Genomic DNA, 25,765 nt, shown 5'->3' with positions numbered 1-25,765 from the left:
ATCATCTCTTGGAATATGTTTTTGGGTATCCTATTGATGCGCAATAAGGTTTCGGATTTTTCAATTTTGTCCTGGGGGTCATTAACTAGCTGAAAAATGACGTTTAACAAAAAAAATTTACATTAAGTTAATTAGCAAGTTTCATTGTTATTAATTGAGATTTGTTTTACATCCGATCCGATCCGATATATTTTAATAAAAAGTAAAAACATTCTCCATTCAGCATTATCTTAAAGAAGTGTTTGAAAGAGATGGCTTTGAACAAGACTATGTGAAAACAACACAAATCAATTTTTATTTTTTATTTATTCTTCATTTGTCTATTCTTACTTAGATAAGAGCAACATTTTATCAACCGTGTGGGAAATTTGTTTTAGTTTTAATAAAACAAAACATGCCTCACCTGACTCTAAATCCGTTGAAGGTTTTTCAAACAGAGCATGTCCATGTGCATTTCCCCCCTTAGGTAACGCATAACTTTTTTGCAGTAAAAGCAAATGTGATTTCTTTTCCTCACAATCTATCCTTTCATTTTTGGATATCTTCAAGAGGTTTTGCAACATTATTGGATATTCGTCATTATTTTCTTCGCCCCTCATTTCTAACATAAAAATAAAATAATACAGCCCTTACAAAATAAATGTACATGTATACGTTTATTCATTGTAGTGGTAGTCAACAACGCAATAAAGTCAACAAATTCTCAATACGTTTGTATCAGTATTAAAAAAGTAAATGTATTACTGCTTGAATTGTTTCAGCGCGAAATGACAACTCCTTGCACGTCAAAAACACCAAAAGCGAGTGCAGAAGAACTCAAATTTAAACTGCGAATGAATGTATTGGTTACAGCTAGAAAGTTAAAACATTTTTTGGTTGAATTATCCGTTGATTTTTTAATCTTTTAAAATTGTTTCTCTGTAAATATTAAAATTTGGTGGTCATGCATAGTAACTGATTTTCTTCACATTTCCTATTTGATACCCTTTGGTGATTAAAGATGCAAGATAACTTTAAACGGTTGCTGTGTGGACTAGTTGCAATGGTAATTGAAGCAAAAGATATAAAATCCAATTTTAAGCTATTTTGAACGCAAATTAAAAGAAATTGCAGCAATTTCAGCTATGCAGAATTTAAAGAAATCGTATACAAGAATTGTAAAATTTTATATAATTGAAATTTTTTTTATAGGCAAATGAACTTTTTCATAAACTTACCATGGTTACTAAACAGCACTTCAAAAATACAATTTTTTCATCTTATCCGAACAAAAATAGTTTTTAATGAAAAAAATCAAATTTGATTTCCACGCAAATGTGCTTTATTATTTGAAAATTGACCACATAGTCAATTCAATATTTTGTATTTCATAACTTAGATAAGCCGCAATTGCTTTCTATATTGATTATACCTGCACTTTCTAAAGAAAGTTCGGGTATATTGTTGATACCCTGTTCCGTCCGTCCGTCCGTCTGTCACGTTTTACTTTCTGAAACACCTCTTACATCTTATAAACCAGCAAACTGAACTCTTGGAGTTTGATTTGGGGTGTCATGTTGTTTTGTAAAAAGGTTTCAAAAATTCTCTGGTAGTCCTGGGGCTCAAATAATTGCTAAAATGACGTTTTTTCACAAAAACATTATTCCTCGAACTCCTCCTACATTTTCAAAAGTAGACAAATCATCTCTTGGAATATGTTTTTGGGTATCCTATTGATGCGCAATAAGGTTTCGGATTTTTCAATTTTGTCCTGGGGGTCATTAACTAGCTGAAAAATGACGTTTAACAAAAAAACTGGTTTCAAAAATGTCATTTTTTGGAGTAGCCAAATGATCTTCTAGAATATGATTAGGGGCGTCATATTGAAGTGAGATCAGGTTCCAGAATTTTTTTATACTAAGGGGATCAGTGCGCAACAAAAAATGACGGTTTTTTGCAAAAAAAAAAAGTATGGTTTTCAGAACTCCTCTTACAACTTTTGGAGTAGCTACGTCATCTCTAGGGACATAATTGGGGCTGTCTTATAGATATGCAATAAGGTTTTAAAAACTTAAATGTCATCCAGTGAGTCAAAAAGTAGCCAAAAATTGACGATTATCACTCAAAAAAACCCCTATAGATCCTGAAACTCCTCCTATGATTTAATGGATAGACACATCATATCTTGGGTGTCATGTTGTTTTGTAAAAAGGTTTCAAAAATTCTCTGGTAGTCCTGGGGCTCAAATAATTGCTAAAAATGACGTTTTTTCACAAAAACATTATTCCTCGAACTCCTCCTACATTTTCAAAAGTAGACAAATCATCTCTTGGAATATGTTTTTGGGTATCCTATTGATGCGCAATAAGGTTTCGGATTTTTCAATTTTGTCCTGGGGGTCATTAACTAGCTGAAAAATGACGTTTAACAAAAAAACTGGTTTCAAAAACGTCATTTTTTTGGAGTAGCCAAATGATCTTCTAGAATATGATTAGGGGCGTCATATTGAAGTGTGATCAGGTTTTAGAATTTTTTTTACGAAGGGGATCAGTGGGCAACAAAAAAAAGACGGTTTTTTTTGCAAAAAAAAAGTATGGTTTTCAGAACTCCTCTTACAACTTTTGGAGTAGCTACGTCATCTCTAGGGACATAATTAGGGCTGTCTTATAGATATGCAATAAGGTTTTAAAAACTTAAATTTCATCCAGTGAGTCAAAAAGTAGCCAAAAATTGACGATTATCACTCAAAAAAACCCTATAGATCCTGAAACTCCTCCTATGATTTAATGGATAGACACATCATATCTTGGGATATGATAGGGACTGTTCTATAGATGTGCATTACGGTTTTGAAAAATTAGATTTAACTCTGAATGATGGCCTGAGGCCCATTACCTACATACCGTTTGATACCTTTTAAGGATCAATAATATATATGGTTAAGGGGTGGGGATCTCAACCGTGTTCGAGATATTCGTGCACTTCCTGTTTTATCACGACCACCCCCGGGGCCAATGACCTTCATACATTTTGATGCCCCTTGACACAAGGAACAATAATATATATGGTTTAAAGGTGGGAATCTCAACTGTTTTGAAGTTATTAAGGGACTTGCTGTTTGAGGGGGGTCAGGACCACCAACAGGGCCTATGACCTACAAAACATTTGATGCCCCTTGACATCAAAAACAAGAATATATATGGTTAAGGGGTCATGATTATAACATTTTCTGAGATAAATATGGTAATTTCCAATTCCTGGGGGTGGGGATGACCCCAGGGGTCAGATCTAGTAAACCTTATATATTGCCAGTAACAGTCAATATATGATTATGAAAACCCTGTATTATTATCTTTGTCCGTTCTCAAGTTACCATTTACAATAGAGTCTATGATTCTTCTTACAAGGTTCAATGTTAGACTCAACACCCTTTTGACCCCCCCCCCCGAAAAGTGGTTGTCTAAACCAAAATGAGAAAAATCAAACCATGGTGCACAACTAAATATGCCGGCCTATCGTATCCTAGAGTTTTGTACAATTCTGTGCAGCCATCTCTGAGAAACAAGTTCAGAGCGGGAAAGAAGAAAAAGAAGAATTCAAAGAATAATAATACATGTAGTAAGAACCGTACAAAAACAACAAGTCTCCAAATTTCATTCGGGAGACTTAATAATAAAGATTAAAGATAGGACCATCAAAAATCAACAATTACAAGATAATTGACAACTTCTGATTCTAAGGGGGTCAGAATGACCCATTAGGGTCAAGCCCTATATGCCATAATGATCTGATGCGCCATGTCCTAAGGAGGAATAATATCTTTGGATTAAGGTGGGAATCTCAATGGCTTTTGTGATAATTGATAATTCAGGAAGAGCACTTGGGATCATGACCCCACCCCCCCCCCACCCCCCTTAATTGTCGAATGGTCTATTAAAATCAAAATATAATTTGGGGTCTAAAAAGTTTTATAAACTGGTAAAAAATGTTATTCTTAAAAAAAATATATTACACTTTGCATAATTGTCAAATGATCTATTGAGATATGATCAGAAGTCATATTTCTACCTTGGGATCAATAACTAATATTTATTGACAAGTTAAAATTGATAACAATTAATGATTCAAATTATGGATGTTTATACTCCATATCCAACACTCCCCCTCTCCCCTCCAATTAAACCTTATCCTTAAGATTCAGTCTTCTTGCATTCTTACATATGTTCAGTAGCAAATTTTAAATTATTTCTTGATTGCTTTTTCTCTCCTAATACACATTAACATTTTGGAAATTGCTTAATTCAATTTTTAAGATTTATAAACAAAATGTTATATGTATGTCTATTTGGGGCAATTGTAAAGAGTCCTAAACAAAACAGTGTCATCATTAGGCTAGGAATTACCGACATGGATCAAACACTACATATGTAGTACGTCCTTATTTCTAGCTCTAGAATGTCAGGGTGTCTCCAAGGGGGCATAAGCTATATACAATTCGAAGCGCAATGACACAAAGAGCAAGAATAAATTATATGGTTTAGGAAAGAGGATCTCAGAAGTTAACAAAATATACAGTGTATCATCATTTCCTATTTCATAAAGGGGGATGGTTAAAGACAACACCTGGGGGTCATGTACTTTACACCATTTGATGCGTCATAATGACATTAGAAGATATTTTGTATTTTCCTGTTTCATGGGGTCAGAAGAGTCCCACAAGGTCATGGCTTACATAGTATTTGATGCATTATAATACATCAAGAAAGAAATACCCCTTCCTTCCTATTATAACTCATATAAAAATGATAAGTCTCTATATCTACACTTACTTACATGTAATACACATATTTAATACGAAAGGGGTTATACAGGGTCAATATGGGGTCAACTCAATAGTGTAAGCCTGACAAATGAAAAAAATTACTTTTGCAATTAAAATGACAGAAACTTTACAAATGCGATAGGATAGGTAACGATGATAATCTTATTTAATATTAAAAGATGATGATACAGTATGCTGTCAAAGAGAGATCACTTATTTAGAAAGTGAAAGTAATACTTAAGTATGCTGGAGTCTTATTATATTGTGCTACTACATGTATTATGCTTACCTATATTGGTCAACATCACAATGATAATCCAATTATAGCACAATAATGAATTCCTTTAGCTGATCATCACAAATGAAATGTTTATGCATGTTTAATAATCCTTTTCTGCTTATGGAAAACACATACATGTACGCATCTAATCGAAGAGCAGGGTAAAACTAGTACCCGCTAATGAGACCTGCAGACCTGTGTTGTGTAGGTAACTTCAGACAAAGATCAGTTATTTGTAACATGCATGTATTTTTATGACCTATTCTTCAAAACCCCTTGCACTATTTTATTATGAAAATAACAGCTTTTTGCTTTATGGTAGTGAAGGACACCTGCATATTGTAATGTATACTCCATATTGAAATAAACAATAAAGTATAAATATAATATTTACCCCTAAAATAATGGTACCTTACATTGAAGCGCAATGGGTTAGAGCGTTTACATGTCTGTAAGAGCATTGGGGTCCAAGGTGTATTTTTGTTCATTTTACTATAATTGATATAAATGAATTCTCATGGGGAAGGGGGGGGGGGGGCTCTGGACCCCTCACTCCCACCCCTTCTCTAAATCTGTGCACACAATGATGTACATGTAGGCACACAGAGGCAAATCAAAAGCTGGCAACCGCCACGGGAATGGGGCATAATTTAAGTTTTAATTTTGTTTGTAATAATTATATTGACCATTATACTTTTTATGACATGAAATGTTAAGATTATTGATTAACTGAAAATTCACTGCAAACAGTTTAACCCCAAATTGCACATAAAGTGCTTTTCATGTGTATTATCATATGGGAAGGGATCCCATCCTTCAGTTATGAAAATTTAATTTTTTGATGTATGAACGGAGCTTGTATGTGGCCTTCATTTTTAATTAAACTGGTACAAAACTGTTATTTAGGGGCAAACACTTGGTGCGGGTATTGCTAAGATTTGAATTTTTTCTATCTTTAGTTTCCGTTACCATGGCAACAGTAGCCCTAGCAACAAATTTATGGCGTCTTAGTACTAATTTCAATATATATCATTGTATGCATTGTCAAAAAATTGGTGACAAAGCGTGCCGTAATCCCTACATACATTTTTTTTTTTTTTTACATAGAATTGATCTTAAAATGTGCAGACTCTGACATGTGCTACTACACCTCTAAAACGAACCGCATCGTTCACAAAACGAACCGTACATGTACAAATCACAAAACAAACCTTGCAATGCAAAAAGATATATAAAGGATATCTATATTGTGTGATTTTATATTTGCTTTATCCAACGAGTTGAAATGGTGTATATATTCGCGAGGCTTGCCGAGCGAATATAACCATTTCAACGATTTGGATAAAGCAAATATAAAATCACACAATTATAGATGTTCTATTTATATCATACAATTTGATTTATATTATGAAGCTTTTGAGATAGTCCCTTATGTGACCTGAATTGTTTTTTTTTTAAAGATAAAAACGATGATGCAAGGTTGTGTTATGCAGCTATTGTGACCTTGCGCAATACAATTAAGTACGTCATTCCTGAGATAAATCTAACTGTTTTAATGTAAAGTTTCACTGAAATAAACCTTAAAATAATTTCTTAGCTCTAAATAATTTTTCTTAGAGCTTATTCACTTGATTAAATGGAAATTACAATAAGAATACTTCAATAATCAAGTTTGATGACATACACAAAGTTGCGAATGCTCGTTAGTTTGAATTGACTCGAACAAGGAAGAGTTGTTGATGTTTAATAAAACAAACACTAGGCTAGCCTAATGATTGGAAATTAAAAATAGTGAATAAGGATGATTACTGGTGGTGGAATAAAAGTCTTATGAAACATTATTTCGGTAGGTTCTTGTTTATAAACAAAACCAGAGCGCTCTGCTTTCATCGCGTCGTCCGGATGAACTCCTTGATAGTTAACGTAATTTGCAGTTTTATAAACTTCACAAAGCAAATTGAAAGTTGGAAGCGGGCTAAACTTATCAAAAATCTTGACAAACAAGAAAAAAGGGTCTTGTGGTTACGGTTATGAATAACTTTGCAAAAAGGGTATGTGTGTCCCACACCCCACTCACAATAGCCCCATGGTTTCGACGCCTGTGCTACGCAGACATGTGTTTTCCTTCATATTTGTAATCTAAATCTTTGACAAAATCAATTCTATGTTAAAATAAGGTGGCTCTATACACCACTTTTTGATGACGCAGTACGAAAAAAGGAAATCTGAAAGCATGCAATTACGGTACTGGCTGATTTAAACTGAGGCGAGTTCTATCGGAACCGCTCTTTTCAAAAACTTGTTAAATGAATAGATTGAATTTGATAATTGAAAAATTCATTACATACAATTAATGTGGTATGTGACACCTTCACGTTGTGTGGTAATATTTATCGAAATAAACAATAAAATCAAGTATAATTTTTTAAATAGTTTCTTTATCAACATGGATATGTTACACTGTAGCGCAGTGGGTTTGTGGGTTCACTCCAAAGCAGTAGGTCATGAGTTCGATTCCCGTTGAGAACAATAATTTTTTTTTTGGTTGAATACCGTGAAAGAAAATTCTAAAGCGGTTAAAAAATATTTCATTTATGATATACTTTAATGCACATTAATATCGACACCTAACGGGATGAGAGGGTTGCTTTGAATTTCTCTCAGGTTGGGATACATAAATCCTATTAGCCTAGCCCTTTATTTATTTGACTATATTCACTTATACAGTGCGAAGTCTATAATGCAATATGTATGTATTTTTCATTCCAATATTATATTTAGGAAATGTTCTTCAACTCAGAAATGAAAAGTCCCCAAGGTGTTTGGGCCTTGGGACTTAGGAACGATAATCCTTACCTGAGGAACTTTTATACCAAATAAAATCTAAAATATTTTTTGTGTTTATTTGCAATGGTTTTCATTCAATTTTTTATGTCACATTTATTAAAATACATTTTCTTATAACATCAAGCAACTTTTTCAGATGATTTGTCAACAGAGTAAGACAATAAGAAAAATTATGTTTTGGGGAAATACTAAAAAAATTGCAATAATACCATTTTTGAATGTTAAGAAGTGTGATGGTTTTTTTTTATGTGTCCGAAGGAAATACCAATCATATGACAAAAAAATTTCTCTAAATTTGTAAATAGCTGTCTTTTAAAAAATTATTTTACAAAACACGAAAAAACATTAAAAAATTCTTTAAAAATACCTATAGTATCCCTATCATCATTTTAATATTTGATAAGTATATGTTTCTAGTATTATATTGAAAATTAAAATAAACTGTGGGTGTATAGAGCCACCTTAATTTTTGTAGTAGATATAGTTATGTTGAAGGTACTAGCAAATCTTCGAAAATAGGTCACTGAAGCGTTGATGCGAGGGGTTGTGTCAAAAATAGTTCGGACCGGAAGTATTTGATTAAGCATCACCCGTTTAATATAGCAAAGGTTTATCACACGGGTAATATACACCACACGTATGAGATATATATATATATATATATATATATATATATATATATATATATATATATATATAGAGAGAGAGAGAGAGAGAGAGAGAGAGAGAGAGCTCTTGTGTGCAAATTATTATACTAAAGTTATATCACTAGACTTAAAATAATTTGGCTTTAACTAGGTTTCTGTGGTCGGTTTCATAGTGATAATTCTGATTAAATGCATTCCCAACCACTATTGAAATAAAGTGGTTGCAACAACATGCTATAAATTCAGTTATTGACCTTACTATTCTAAAAGTAGAAAATCAGACGTCGCGCACGATACTGCTGTCTCTTTTACCTACGCTATTAAACATTTTTTTGAGGGGTTGAGGAAGAGCCGTTAAAAGGAAAATATAAAAGTGTTGGGTATCAATGGCAAGGGACATTTGTAAATAATGAAAATATCTTAAATAAAATGAATTTTACATACTTTTTGAGGAATGACAGGTCTTAATTATTTGTAGTTGACGTGATATATGGATGTCCTGCGTTACATTCAGTAGCTATGCGCTTTATGCACAGGTTGATAAAACAATCAATTTTGCGCCAAGCAGCATGAAATTTGGAATATAATTGTAACATTCATATCAAAGTATGACGTCATAATCATTTCAAATGATCGGTTGATAGATATAATATTGCAGCCTTTGAAATGGCGAAGTACTCGGTGTCCCGTTTTTTGAAGATTCAGATAGACTGACATTTCAATCATCAACAATATGTCTAAAACGAAGGTAAGTTGCTTCTTTTTGATACAGATATATTGCACACGTATTGTATAATGAGATACAAACGACTATTATTTTATAATACATGTAACAAGGTTTATAAGGCAGGTTGATTTTTAAGTTGTCCAGTGAAATGTCCCAATCTAAAAAATACTGCACTTTTTAAGCAATTTAACGATTTTAGTGCAAAATTTCGAGCAATATACAATCGCAATTATTAAAATAAGTACAACAGACAGAAAGTACATAAAATTTGCTACAGAGACATATCAAAATTTTATGAATCCCCAAATTAGTTTAAGGAAGACAGAAATTATTTAATGTCCAAATAAACGTCCCCTTTATGTTTGACGCTCCGTCACATTGATATACTTAAAACTGATAACGTCCAAACGAAAAACGTTGGTTGGTAAATAATTATTATATAAGTTTTGATGCGGGTCCTTTTCGTAATTGTTTTTATTATATAGCAACAATAACATTTTCTGCCAAATACATGTACCCGTTTTTTCTAATCAGGACTAAGTTGATTAAAAAAAATAGATGATGCAAATACGTAATGTAATCAAATCCTGACACTCTACCCATATTCTCTTTATTCCATTTTAGTCAAGATCTTTATAGACCGATCCATCCGTTTAAAAAAATATCCTACACGCGTGATAAATATTAAAGTAATTTAAAAGCGGACATTAGCGGTCATACAAAATCTGCTAGAGGCCACGTAGCATCGGGGGGGGGGGGGGGGGGGGAGAGAGAGATGTAAAAATAAATAAACATAGAGATCCCCCCTCCAACTTTTTTTTCGTTTGTCAAAAAGTCTAGCCCCACTTTCAAAAACGACGCCAGCCCGCTATTTTCTAATAGAACTTTACAGAATTATATTTTTAAATAAAGCATTCGTGTTTTATTCATTATTGTATTAATTAGATAAATACTTTGATAGGAAATGAGGATTATCATTGAAACCTGCATGGCGACCCATATGTCTCGGTACTAGTATTTGTGTTTAGGATTTTACAAATCTACTGGGTCTTTAATTTTTTTTATCTGTTGCGGTTTTCAGAAGAATGACAATGATACCATGGATACGAAAATGTCCCCACGAGAAAGATTAGAGTTTTATAGAAATTAGAAACTTCAAAAACGACGACAACAAAAGCTAGCATCGTATCATAAAAACAAAACTGTCAAACAGACTGAGTATAAACAAACTTATGATGCAATTAGAAAGCGCATGTACAGAGCAAAACAAGCTGAAACTAGACAGAAGGAAACAGAACGAAAAAGAAAATATAGAAATTTAGCGAGGAATAAAAACGTCGAGCTCTCTGCGAACACGAAAAATTCAAATGAAATGATAAGACATGTTTTTAAAAACAGAACAAGTAAACACAGAGCATTAAAAAAATTAAAGGATTCGTTACCCCAATCACCAAAGAAGCGGTCAGCTACACTGGCAGCATATTTGAAAAATTCAAACTCTCCAACGACAAAAATTTTAATTGATGCTGATGTCGTATTATCACCAGAAGAACAAAGTAAAAAATCAACGGAAAAAGCGGTTCTGCAAGATTTAAAAACAACAATTGATAGCTGCAAAATGAAAAGATCGAAAGACTCGGTTACGTCTATGAACGTGCTTGTTGCATCAATAAGTGGTGAACAAGTGACCCAAAGCAGATGTCGAAAAAATCTAGCTAAAAAACTTGGTTTACCAGTTAGACGTATAAGTAAGGGAAACACAATTCGCACCACTGTATTGAAAACTGAAAGATCTTGTTGGACTTACACGTTTAGAAAAACGCGCACTGACGCGATTTCAACGGAAACTAAACAACTTGCGTACGACTTTTGGCTGCGTCCAGGTATCTCCCGACCGACTGGAAATAATGCAGATATCAAGCGAGAAAGAATTGGACCCGAATTATACACGAGCCACGCAGTGTATATTTTAGAAAAGTTACCTGGATTTCATAAGCGAAAATCCTGATATCAAAATTTGTCAAAGGTCCTTTGAAAATTGCAAGCCCTATTTTGTTAGACAGGCCCGCCCAAAGGACAGACACACATGTTGTTGTAGATATCATGTTGAAATAAAGAGTGCCTTCAAATCATGTATGGACTTTCGGAAAAAGATCATCAAAACAAATGCAAATGACATTGGAATTGACGTCCAAGTATTCGAGTCCATAAGAGATGTGGTGGATGTCACATTGTGTATAAATCCTACTTTGCAATGCATGAAGCGATAGTGTGCAGAATGTGGTATCCACAAACTATACTTATTACCAGAAAAAACTGGAGACGCGGAGACAGACGAAACAGTCAAGTGGGAAAAATTTGAAGAAGTTGGAATCAAAGTGAAGGGCAATAAAACAACAAAGAAACTCGTTCTGGTTAAAAAGGATTCAAAAGTCAGTGATTTATTTTCACACATTTTGCAACTATTAAAATCGTTTCCATTCCATCAACACCGAGCTACTTGGCAAAACAACCAATTTCAAGAACTTTCATCTAATCTTCCACTCAACCACTGCATCTGTGTTCATGACTTTTCTGAAAATTACCGTTGCACAGAATTAAAACAACTTCAAAGTGCTTACTTTCAAAAAACTGAAGTCTCTGTTCACGTTATGATTATACATCGCCATGAACTACCCGACATTGATGGAGTGGAGAGCACTGAGCAGAACTCAGAAATAATTACATTTTACTGAACATTTTTTTGTTATTAGTGATGATCAACAGCATGACCAGTATTTCGTCCATGAAGTTCGTAAAACAATATCCGAGTACTTGGCATCTATTTCCTACCCAGTTGACACCATGCACGAGTTCACAGATGGATGTGCAGCCCAATATAAGAGTCGACATTGCTTTGGAGATATCAGCGACTCCAGTCGGGATTTTGGTTTCAAACATTTTTACCAGAAATTATTTTGAGACTGCACATGCTAAAGGTATTTACATGTATATTTTCTGCACACTTTCTTCTTAAGGATACAAATACAGTGGCCAACAGATCGAACTAAGTACTTTAAACTTGTAAATGGTAGCTATTCTATTAGCATTTTCTTATGAAAACAGAATTGTTTTATACATTAATTATGCCACTTGTTGATCACTACTTTCATTTTGATAAGATAAAGAAGTAAAACGTGCCTTATTTAATTCATTCATGTCGCGTTGAAGTTTATTTTGCATTTACTATATGAGCATTTTTGTTTTCATTAAAATTTTATATTTTCGTATAATTACATGATTGTGTTTACAATGTATAATGTAGGACCTCAAGATGCTGCTGGAGGACTGTTAAAAAGACAGGCAGATCTGGCAGTTTTGCGTGGACAAGCTCATATACAAAATGCCCGGGATCTGTATGAATTTGCTGTTTCGAATTTGACGCGGACAAAATCTGTTTGCCGGAGACGGCTTTTCCGTTTTCTTGATTTCATCCCAAGAGAAGGCAATTTAAGTTTCAAACCAATTTCAAACATCAGATCTGTCCATCAAGTCATCGTTGATAACTCGTCTCCCCATATCATTATACGCGAACTGTCCTGCTTTTGTGAAAAATGCAGTTTACAAATTTATCACGAATGTGTAAATGTTCAAAGAATTGGGCAAGTTCAACACAATGAAATGGTCAAGGAGACAAACAACACATTCGATGTTGAACAAGATGACGAAGAGGTGCCTTTGTCCGAAATGGTATCCAAAGGACAGGTAAATGCCGTATATGCGGATGACCCAGACCATGACTATTTCTTGCTAAAAGTTCAGGAAGCAATTCAAACATTAAACAGCGAAAGCACCGACGCTTGGGGCTCAACTCTTCCAGCTGGTATTAAGGTCATCACAGGACTTTATTACGACAATATTAATAACAAGAATCTTCTGTCATACAAACTTATACCCAGGAGAAGAGCCGTAGTGCCAGCCAGTGCAGTAGTTTATATCTGTTCAGAAATAGATGCTCGGGCCAATATTGTTTTGGACGAATGTGTCCATTTAAACATATTGCATGCAATAAACGACATTATTATGTCTTAAAAATGAATTGTACATGATCGAATACATAAACTTCAAAGATTGTAAAACCTAGTAAATAGAATAATATACCAGAATATAATTTTTCATGATTGTATAATTATATTATCCAAATACATGTATCTGTGCATTTAGCTGTATTGTCTGGGATAAAAGTGCAATATCGAATGTGGAATGTTTTGAATTCGCTGATCAAATTTATAGTTTATACCATGCAGCTTGAAATTTTCTAAAAGGAAATCACATTCCAATCTGCCCATTTTTTTTGTTTCATAAACTATGATTGAGCTATTTAGATGAAGATATATACTTTTTAAAGTTATGACTTATATTTCTTGAATATTGCCTGAGTTGCAGGCGTGCATATTGTGATCTTATTTTAAGTACATATACTACCATATTACTGGCAATGTTTGTGCATTAATACATAACTTGCTTGCAGTGCAAATATGGAGATACAGGAGATATGAATATTTATTTTAGTTTCAAAATTCACGGCTATTAAGAAGTTGAGTTTCTTTAAAATGCGACGTTACGTATGTGCGTCGTTTGACGTTATAAGCGTAACGTTAAGTAACACCAGTATCGTGCGCAACGTCTTTATAAACCTCATGATATTAAAACATGATTTTCATGACAAAACATGGCGTTGGCATTAGCGTCAGTGTAACGTCACAATTGTGAAATAAACGCCTATACATCATGAAGCAAATATATAAACGTACATGTACATGTAATACCTTGGAAAAGAACTGGTATTTGATTGATTATGTTAAACCAATTATAGCTTTTGATATCGATCAAATCATGGTTTTAAAGACCGATTAGAGTAATTTAACCTTGGATTTCGTCCTTGGTCGATATACTCTCATCCGATATAAAACAAAAAATAGGCTATAATTGAATAGAAAGATATAGTTTCATAACTGCAACTGTGTGTGCAGATGTGTGCTCGGTAAAATCTAATTTCATCTATAATCTTAATTGAATCTAAATAAATTTATAATCTGTTAAAAATATCCATTAAACACGTCACTCATGAACATATCGAAATAACATTGTGTACCTTTAGGACCCTGTAGATAGACTGTTATAAAGTCGACAATAAAGTAGTCAATGTTAAGCCTGCTGAGTTTGTCTTTTTCCTTGTGTTTCATTGTCAAGAGCTTTCGTACGTATTTCTTTTCTATGGATAGAACAGCTAAAAAACTTGACGAATGGCGATATCCATTCACATCGATTTCTGTTAATTTACATCCAACAATAGCAGCAACTGTTTCTTTAATTCTTCTGATCTCAACTGGTGTATAACATGAAATGTTTCCATTCACGTGGAATTGAACGTTCCTGAATCCATTCTCTGTGTAATTTATTAAAAAAAAAAAAAGCAAAATAACCACGCATAGTTTGACTATGGATGATTATCTTGTTACAACTGACAAATAAAACGAGTTTAGGGCAAAAACAATTTCTATTTTTTTATAACATGACACAATACTTTGGAAGAAGAACAACGATAGAAATTATACGAATGTATACATATAGGACAAAATGTGTTTTGACTAAATGAATGATGTTTCAAATGTTACCTGGCACTTTTTCGTAAAAACATAGTGCTCCCTGTGCTTCTGCATATTCTACACATTTCTCAAATAGGTCCATACATTCTGTATTTTTCAGCAAAAACTGCATAAAAATCACGTCCCATGGTGTAAACAGCTTGTGGTCACAAAGAATTTCCAAACAATCTCTTGCGGATACCGTTTGAACAAAAAGAGTCATATCTTTAACTTTATGAGAATCTACAATCACAAAAACTATGCATTACTTCTATTAATGATTATTTGCTAAAACATACTTCTATTTTTTGAGAAATCAACATAAACTTACATTGTATAAAATTCTTTAATCTCTTAGTTTTTTTCTCTGGAAAATGTTCTGCAATGTCATCAAATAGTTTGGCAAATTTCAAACCAGCTCCTCCGTCTAAGTAGAATTCACTCAAACGCCCTAATTAAAACGCATTGTTCGTAAAATGCAAAATATAAGTATCCTATAATTGTATGTGAAATTTGATTCCTTGTACATACGACAAAAGACGACTCAGACAAGGAATCAAATTTCATTTACACTTTAAAGTGTAAGTAATCGATGTTTAATTCTATATGTATATTTTGATGTAACAATACTATAAGCGAACGTATATAGCCACTCCTATACTATTACTTATTAGGTTAGTTACTGACTCACTACGGAAATATATTGGGTTGATCAATCTCATAGATGGCGAGGTGAAGCCGAGCCTTCTATGAGATTGATCAACCCAATATATTTCTGTAGTGAGTCAGTAACTAACCTAATAAGTGTTTTGTTTTCTCGAGGACTATCAAGCGACATATTTATTCACAAATAGCGATGATCTACGCAAAGCCATGTACAAGATGCCTTACATCTTTTCCAATTTAACTCATTTAAACTCTTCAAAATTTTCATCTCACCTTTCAAATACTCTTTCAAAATCTTTGCTTTACCCATGTTTACTTACAATGTTTTGTTGCTATTCAATTTCAAATGTTTTCTCCCTTTCCTCTGCAGAGATTTGAGCAAATTTCGACGCTGCCATTTTGTTCTGCTCCAGACAAAACAATGTGACGTCAATATTCTAAGGGCAACTACTCTAATTTTAAAGAATGTCAAAGGGCAACAACTCCAAATACTTTAAGAACTTACAGCATGCAGTTTATGTATAAAATACTATGAAACGTCGAAATGAGTAAGCGAAGCGTCGACCAATGACGGCCATATTGCCTAATATTATTTCTCACAGAACAAATATTGAGATATATGAGGCAATCACGTGCTATGTTTAAACCAATGAAAATGTGACATTTCAGTCCAAGGGAAAACAAAATTAAATGTTTCTGTCAAAAATGATTGGGTCAAAATGCAAATAAAGTGAACTTTCGTGCTGTTATGAAACTAAATATGGAAGTCCTTTTGCAGTGTGTGTGTTTGTGTGTGTGTGTGTGTGTGTGTGTGGCGGAATGGCGGTAGGGGTAATAGTTTAGCGTGAAACATCGGAAACCACTTTAACCTCATGATGATTCTTACCACCTTGATTGTCGTTTGTAGATAAATCGTCAGAACTTGCTTCATCTATAAGATAATGTTATTTTTTATAATATTGAATATATGTGTCAACATTTTTCCAATGAAAATTTATTGCAGCTGATTGTAAAAAAAACTCAGAAACGATTAAAAACAACTGTTGAAACGTTATAAAACAATCTAAATAAACATATGTTCATCTTTATCTTCATAGTTTTCAATATATATACATATTACAACATATCTGATAAACCTGGAACATTGATTTCAATGTTTACTTCAGACAATCAATCGATTAAAAATGTTATCCGATACTGCAGTATTTATTCACATAAATATCCCAAAATAATACAATTTGATCTCTAAATAAAATATTTACTAAAGGTTTCTTTTTTATTGCATGTAATAACAGCACAAATAATATATATCTTTATAGATCAAAATATTGTAAATATATGCCTTATTCGATTTCTGAACTGGGTCTATTTGATACAGTCAAAATGTTAACATAATGAATTGATAGATTAATTAATTAAAATAAAAAATAAAAAATCTCAGTTATTAAGGTTATCTTTTCCATTGTGTTTTACATTAAAACTTTATGTCCGTACCTTTCTTAACTGGTATGATTTGTTTACAACTGCCAATAAAATTGAGTACTTCTACTTGAAAACAGTAGTTTTCCAAGTCAATTTTTGGATCGACAACTAACACAGGATGAGGAAGGGTGTTGGATGTGCCTTTGAATTCCTCAACTTGTTCATCTATGGGTATGAAGGTATCGGCAGATTTCTCTTTTATGCTCCATTGAGCAAAATAAGGTGCTGGAATTGATTTTGTCGTCACAGTGAACAAAATCCTACCATTTTTCTGTTCATGTATTGCCATGGACACATCAGGAACATCTTTAAAGAATTGAGTTTGCTTATATAAATTCACAAGTTTTACTTGGAGGAATAAATGTTATTTTTTACTCCCAATTTGACCTTTAGAATTAAAATTAAATTTCAAAAACCACTGATAGTTTCATCTTCGCTAGCCAAGGGTTTTCAGTCCACTTCGCTCCCCATAAACCCTTTGCGTACCGGTATTTCATTACGAAAACTCGGTGACAAGCTCCGTTTTATGATTGGCTGCAGCTGCGAGTAGCTGATCTAATCGCAGTGCTAGTAAATATTAACTTTAAAAGAAAACACAAGTGTGATCTTTGGTAAAAACATTCGGTGCTTTAAACAAGTTCAGACACAAGTTTTCGAGTACAGTGCCTCCCCAACGATGGCTTTACCAGATCGCTTTCAAAATCTGTATGTTTTACTGGAAATGAACATACTTCTACAAACTTGTCAAGGCTCGCGTGATAGCATGGGAAGTAAACATGGCGAATGTAGAAGTTGCCTATCTCGTTAGTATATATACGTTCCTGCCTATGGTTATTGCTCTTATTGGTTCAATGAGCTGTGTTTTATTTATTTTCTTTGGTCCGCAAAATTCACGACAACGATACCTGGTTTTATGGCATGAAAGCTTTCATATATATCGCCTTTCACTACCGGTACAGGTCCTTACAAAACACTATGAATAAAACATTCCGTGCTTTCCCTAGGTTATAACATAATTCCTATTTAATCACTGTAAATAGCATCGTTAATTATGTTCTGATATTCGGTAGTCAACATGTTTTAAGTTGTATTAATACCGTAGAGAGTATAAAACCCGTTGTTTAATTCGATTAAAATGTGTATATGCAAGGGGCGCAGTTGCTCGCTAGATAGCGCCACCACATCACCGAGTGTTTGTATTGAAATCCGCCAAGGGTTTATGGGGAGCAAAGTGGACCGAAAACCCTTGGCTAGCGAATATGTGATAGTTCTTGCAACCTATTTAAAGGGAATTTCCAAAACCTTGCTACACGTCAACAAGAGATGAATTGGCTAATGCATAAAATGTTAACGTTATATGGAATCAATTTGTTTTTTTTTGGCAAAAAACGTTAATTTTTAGCAGCCAACTGGCCCCTGGATAAAAATTAAATTTCCGATACCTTATTGCGCGTTTACAAGACAATCTCATTCATATTTCAAACGATAGTGATAGCTGTAAACGGAATTTTGAGAACCATGTTTTATAAGGATAAACGTCATTTTTTAACGTAAAAACTTGGATGAAAATTAAATATCCAAAACATTATTGCACATTTACCAGGCACACCCATTTAAATTATATTTCAAAAGATAATTTGACTATTGAGAAAATAGTGTGGGGAATTTTGGGAATCAAGTTTTACTTGGAGGAATAAATGTTATTTTTTACTCCCAATTTGACTTTTAGAATGAAAATTAAATTTCCAAAACCACTGATATTTCTTGCAATCTATCGAAAGGAAATTTCCAAAACCTTGCTACACGTCAACAAGACATCTTGATTCATATTTCAACAGTTGAATTGGATAATGCATAAAATGATATATAAAATCCATTTTTTTGGCCAAAAACGTTAATTTTTAGCATTTAATTCATATTCTAGGAAGTGATATGTCTGATATGTAAATTGTACGAGCAGTATGAAAAAACAGACAGACGGACAGAACAGGATTAAACAATATACCCCAACTTTCCTTTGAATAATATACCCGAACTTTCTTTAGAGAGTGCGGGTATTACTATTTGCCCATGAAAAATTTTCTGTGATTTTAGAATTTACAATATTTTGTATGTGATTATTTTATTCTATATAACTAAAACTATTGCAATCACTTACATTTTGTCCTTATAATACCTTAACTGGCATATTGTCAATCTTTTGTGTCAATTACCATGACAACCAGTCCTCATAGCAATCGTGTAAGGTTTATTATATCTTTATTAACTACAGTGTGTCGAAACATGACATATTACGAAAATTGGTCTAATCTTGATACATAGTTACAAAAGGTTGATCTTTCTGAGATTTTTATGTAACAAGATGGGGAGTTTTTTCAATCTTTAAAAATTTTGTGCTTTATAAGTCTCTATGTGACATCAAAAAACGTAAAATTTCATTTTTTTGTAACAAAGGAATACTAATTATAAGTGTCAGTATATAAAACAAATATTCGGTTAATCAAATCCTCAAATTCTATCTTTCAACTGCATTACCTAGAATCAGGAATTCACTTGAAGTCGATCCTACAGCATTAGTGGCAGTAAGCTGGTACGAACCAGCATCATATTCATTTGCTTCAAAGATGGTCAGTGATGGGTTATCAACCGTCACTTTAGTATATTTCCCTCCACTTCCTTCAGTGTTTAACTCTTTGCCATTTTTTGTCCAAAAAACATTTTGAACTGCAGGGAGACCTCCATACACAAAAACGTCGCCAACTAGTGATATTGATCTGTTTGAAACACATGTTTTATGACTGATCGTGATATTCGGGACGCCTACAATAGATTCCAACAAATTTGTTAACAATTGATAAGTAATATGATGCGAAAACATTACATAAACAGCTATACAAGAACAGTTCAAATCCTAATTTGAAAAAAAAAAACACTTCTGATTTGTAAAGGTGATGTATTTGTTTTATTATTGATTAATACTAGGGGATGTTAAAAAAAGAAAATATTCGTTTTTTGTCATTGGGTTTTTTTGGAAAAAAATAAACCTAAAATGTTACGGTTAAAAAATGTTTTTTTTTCCTCATTAGTTAACTATAACAGCCTAAGAGAAGGTAGATAAGTTTGTTACATATATTGGCAGAAAAACAATTAAGAATAATATGCGATTGAAAAAATGAGACAAAACTACGTACTTCCTTTGACATCAAGGAAGACGGTGTTACTATACTGCTTCCCAATTTTATTCCAAACAAGTAGACGATAATAAAGCTTGTCCTCAAACGTTACTTTTGGTATTATCAGTAACGGTGACTTTGGATCGCAGCTACTTCCATAATATTTTGGTTTGCTGATGATAATGGAATCAAACGTTTTTCCATCATTGCTTTGCTGCCATTCTACACCATCGGGCGAGGGACACGATACAATTCTTGACGTAAACATTGTCTCGGATCCAATATAACTTTGCTGTTCGGTTGAAATTTTAGCATTAGGAACATCTTCAATGAAAAAACGAGTTGTTTCATATAACAATTATTGAATATTGAATAAAAATATTAGCTTACCCTATATACACCCCTACTACTATTGAATAATTTTAAATAATGCATGCATGAGTTGCACATTTTCTAAGCTTTTTTTAACCATTTGTTAGCGTAAATATATCATTAAATTTGTTAATTTTAATTTAAGTTAAGTTTAGCTATACCAAATCGAACATCCTTTTGAACACTTCCGACAGCATTTTTCACAACACAAGAGTAATCCCCCCTGTCTTCGATAGTTGGTGAAGTAATCGTGAAATAATTATCGTTTAGTTGTCCTCCGTTATATTTCCTGTTTATATTTAAAATGGGCACTCCATCCTTAATCCACTTTATTTCATTTATTTTAGGCGGCCTTTCTTTGACAGCGTAATGGATTCTTATTTCTTTCATTTCTGCCGTAACGTTCCAAACATCAAATATAGGAAGCTCTAAAATACAACATCTTATTACTGATAAACCTTTTGTAATCGACATTTCACAATATCATTTTGATTTAAAAGGATGTCAATGAAATACCTCCAATGGCCTGTAGAAAAATGACATTGCTTGATACATGTGTGTTTGCTTTCGAAACCTTTGAGAGAAAGGCTTGGTATCCCCCTTCATCTTCCTTGCATACAGACTGTATGACGAGATTTTTTTCGGTACTTCCGTAATACTTCTCTGTGTTCGAGATAATGCGCATTTGTGTGCATTTCAGGTGTTTTAGCCACGTGACTGACCAACCTTCAAGATTCCCTGGATTTGTTACTGCAATAAACTTTGCAGTATTTCCACAAGAAATCTTTCTTGGACCTTCTATTGATATCATTGGTTCCTCTGAATAATAAAACATTTAAACACTAGAAACGTTTTAAATAAGTGACTTCCGATGTTTTTATATTTCTCAATTTCACATTCAAACTGTTTAATTTGTTACATACCTTTGTCAATGGCTTGCTTTAAACTATCTAGTGTGTATTCCAAAATATGTTCAATCTTATACTTATGTAAGGGTTCATCTCCAAGATCAAGCTGTTTAATATTGGTCATCTTTTCTTCATAGTTAACGTTGTATCCTTTGGATGTCATATGGTTTTTAATTCGTTGGAGTACGGTTTTAAGTTTCTTCCAAATTATCTCAAAATCAATATCAGACATTTCTGATGAGTTATTATGTACATTATTGTTTCTGAATATTCTAAGACGCTCGATTTCATCACCAATCTGGATATCTGCGTCCACTGGGTCTTTTCCCCATCCTTTTGTTGGTTCCAATGATGGACACAAGTTGCGTATCAATGTGTACAACAAAGTTACATCAAAATTGCTGTAGTCTGGTATTGCAGGTGGTGGAAGGTAACAAATCTTCAGCTGCATTGAAGCTAGTTTATTTTTCCCATTCAATAATAAACCTGAAACTTGTATCTTATTATACAGGTCAGCTGGCTGAATCTCACTTGCTAAGATGTCTACAAGCGGTAGTTTTAAGACATCTAGACATATTTTTACGAAACGTATGGAATTTTGTCCTTCTTTAGGCAAAACTGGAGAAGCCATCTTTAATTCATTTAATTGTTTAAGTATTGTTAAATTATCTTCATCCTTTGATATCCAATATATACATAATGGATCATACTGTTTCAGATCCTCTAGTTTAATCTAAGCCTTGTGAGTCATAGTACAAACGTGCTCTTCTCTGGTCTTCCAAGCATAAAAATTTTCATCACTGAAAAAAGTAAAAATATACGACGTTTTGGATGTTATTTTATTTGTTCTTCTTGATACTTTACCTAAGTTTTGGTCCAATGTTATAGTATTTTGCGGTTGTAGTATACAATTAAAACTAAAAATAGATTTGAGAATAAATAACTTACAAGAGAAAACAAAATTAAGTTAATGTTTTTATTAAAGAAATAAGGAATTATTCTTTGAGTTTAATAAGGTAAAAATAATGGGTCGGGAACATAGCCAAAAAAGCCCGAACTTATGACAGATTTTATCACACCCCAACCAAAATTATCGCCTCATGATATTCAAAAAATGATTACTTGTTATCTTTACATAATTTTTAGCAATTTTACGATTAAATATTTAAATATAAAAAGCAAAACCCGATTGCACCCCATTATACGTCATTTGAATTTATTGGACTGAATAGTACAAAATCACATGCAAATGTAAAATGCATTTATATTGCATTGATCTTAAACATATTGAAAAATATTTACATCTACCAAGTAGTATTTCCTTTATTTCTTATGGAAACTTATAGTTAATTCTTAGCTCTATAGAAAAAGCCAAACTGATATCTACACACCCCGTTTATTGGTTGGCCGAAATCTACAGTGGCTGAAACTGACAGGTAAGTGACAGGACTCAAAGTGTTTATCGATTTGTCTTAACCTAAAGAAAATCACGGGCTGCACGAAATAATCATGCTGATGTCAGACTCGGATCCCCACTGAGAACTGCTGATAATGAGTAGCAACATCACTTGCCAATTTGCGGAGAGAGCTTCCAGACGCGTTTTAAAAGCTATAATTGATCACTGATTGAAACTTCTTCAAGGTATGTAAATATTTGTTGAATAAAAATGCATCTGCTTTGAGGTGGATTTGTCATGCTGTAAATTTCGTATTTACCGGGTGGCAGTAAATACAAAATTTACAACATGACAACATTGTATTTACTGCCACACGGTAAATTCAAAATTTACAACATGACAGATGTATAATATATAGTGTTTTATGCCATAATGAGGTGGAAATATAAGTCACGTTGAGGTGTGAAATGTTAATTCATATTGTTAAGAAAATTGTGATTAGAACCACGTTGAGGTGGATGTCTTGTTTATTCCGAAGGAAAACATTTAATAATTATAAATACCACACGCGGAAGTGGTTAATGTTAATCCACATTGGGGTGGAAATATAGAAGAGACGATCGAAATAAAATGGCATTTTGATAAAACATTCAGTCCACGTTGAGGTGGTTGTATGTTTGATGCTTGAGAAAATGTGATGATGATGAAAGTGTGTCTACGATGAGGTAAAATTCAAATCAAGTGGAAGTGGTTCATGATGTAAGTTCGAATGAGGACTAATAGATTGAAAATAAAGAGAGAGTAGGTGAGAAAAAGCTTTTTTGCTTTATATCTCAAAAACTATTCAACCTATTTGCAAGAAATTTTCAGGGATTATGTTAAATTCCTGTCCCTTTTAAAGTTGCAGTAATTACATCACTTCCGTTTTCTGGTAACGTCATTTTAAAGAATTTCAAAAAGTGATTTTGTCCAGGACTTTTCTCGTAAACGGCTGTGTAGCAAACTCAAATGATACAACGTCCACTAATGATATAATGTTGCATTAGTGGTCAGGATGTTGACCACTAATGATATAATTTTATCATTAACGAACAACCTAACCGTCTGCTAATGATATAATTTTAGATTTATATCATTAGCGGTCAAAAACCGTAACCTCTAATGATATGGGAAAAAAAAGAGAAATAAGGACTACCTTGACCACTAATGATACACATTTGCACACATTTTTAATTGCATTAGTGGATGGATTTGCAACCTTTAATGATATAATATGATATAATTTAATATAAAATTATATATATATATATATATATATATATATATATATATATATATATATATATATATATATATATATATATATATATATATATATATATATATATATTATTACTTATTAGGTTAGTTACTGACTCACTACGGAAATATATTGGGTTGATCAATCTCATAGATGGCGAGGCGAAGCCGATTATTATATATATATAATATATATATATATATATTATTACTTATTAGGTTAGTTACTGACTCACTACGGAAATATATTGGGTTGATCAATCTCATAGATGGCGAGGCGAAGCCGAGCCTTCTATGAGATTGATCAACCCAATATATTTCCGTAGTGAGTCAGTAACTAACCTAATAAGTGTTTTGTTTTCTCGAGGACTATCAAGCGACATATTTATTCACAAATAGCGATGATCTACGCAAAGCCATGTACAAGATGCCTTACATCTCGTCCAATCTAACTCATTTAAACTCTTCAAAATTTTAAATCTCACCTTTCAAATACTCTTTCAAAATCTTTACTTCACCCATGTTTACTTACAATGTTTTGTTGCTATTCAATTTCAAATGTTTTCTCCCTTTCTTCTGCAGGGATTTGAGCAAATTTCGACGCTGCCATTTTGTTCTGCTCCAAACAAAACAATGTGACGTCAATATTCTAAGGGCAACTACTCTAATTTTAAAGAATTTCAAAGGGCAACTACTCCAAATACTTTAAGAACTTACGGCATGCGGTTTATGTATTAAATACTATGAAATGTCGAAATGAGTAAGCGAAGCGTCGACCAATGACGGCCATATTGCCTAATATTATTTTTCACAGAACAAATATAGAGATATATGAGGCAATCACGTGCTATGTTTAAACCAATGAAATTGTGACATTTCAGTCCGAGGGAAAACAAATATATATATATATATATTCGAAATTTTAAATCGTACCTGAGTATACCTGAGCTATATACTTACAGAAGCAAAGTATCAAGGAAAAATGACGACATTTACATTTGGAAAAAAAAATACTTAAGTGACGTCATAGATGGAGAGGTCATGGACAATGGTGACTAATGTTGAGTCTAATATGTTAGACAACCTCTGTATAACGTTTGATAAAGATTTGATTTTCATACGATACTGCATAAGAATTGGTTAATTTTTATTTGGGGGGGGGGGGGGGGGCGTTATTTGATCATATACATGTATTTCGTCCTTTATTGTAAAATACACCATTCTGACATTACCCTGATATTTTGCCTTTTTTCTTGAACTGAAATAGTCGCATACAGACAAAATACATACCATTTATGACTTCGTCTGTTTACTTGAAGATCCAAATTGATTATCATTAATCAAAAAGGAGTTGTGCTAAATATTTTTAGTTGAAGAAAGTTTGTAGAAAAGCAATTTTACGATATTAAAACATTATTGATAAACTTTTAGCGGGATTTTATTAACATGAAAAAGGACCAATTCATAAGACTTATTCTGCCTGGTGCAGGCAGATAGCTAACCTTGCACAACGCAAACAAAAGTCACACGGGTTTCATA

General features: G+C 33.0%; 1 protein-coding gene across 1 annotated transcript; it reads right to left on the bottom strand.

Annotated features, from left to right (window-relative positions):
- Positions 1-326: 326 nt before the first annotated feature.
- Positions 327-22,192, bottom strand: LOC105317051 (uncharacterized). Its single transcript, XM_066086577.1, has 11 exons — positions 21,546-22,192; positions 21,139-21,441; positions 20,784-21,050; positions 20,269-20,574; positions 19,613-19,897; positions 17,090-17,383; positions 16,482-16,526; positions 15,261-15,380; positions 14,960-15,172; positions 14,437-14,730; positions 327-601 (listed from the first exon to the last, which is right to left on the bottom strand). The coding sequence occupies exons 1-11, from the start codon at positions 22,159-22,161 to the stop codon at positions 327-329; spliced, it is 3,018 nt and encodes a 1,005-aa protein (XP_065942649.1). The 5' UTR covers positions 22,162-22,192.
- Positions 22,193-25,765: the final 3,573 nt, after the last annotated feature.

The sequence above is a fragment of the Magallana gigas genome, chromosome 1, assembly GCF_963853765.1.
Source record: "Magallana gigas chromosome 1, xbMagGiga1.1, whole genome shotgun sequence".
Taxonomy (NCBI): domain Eukaryota; kingdom Metazoa; phylum Mollusca; class Bivalvia; order Ostreida; family Ostreidae; genus Magallana; species Magallana gigas.
Note: the sequence above shows the minus strand (reverse complement) of the source record. Positions and strands in the feature narration are given on the sequence as shown.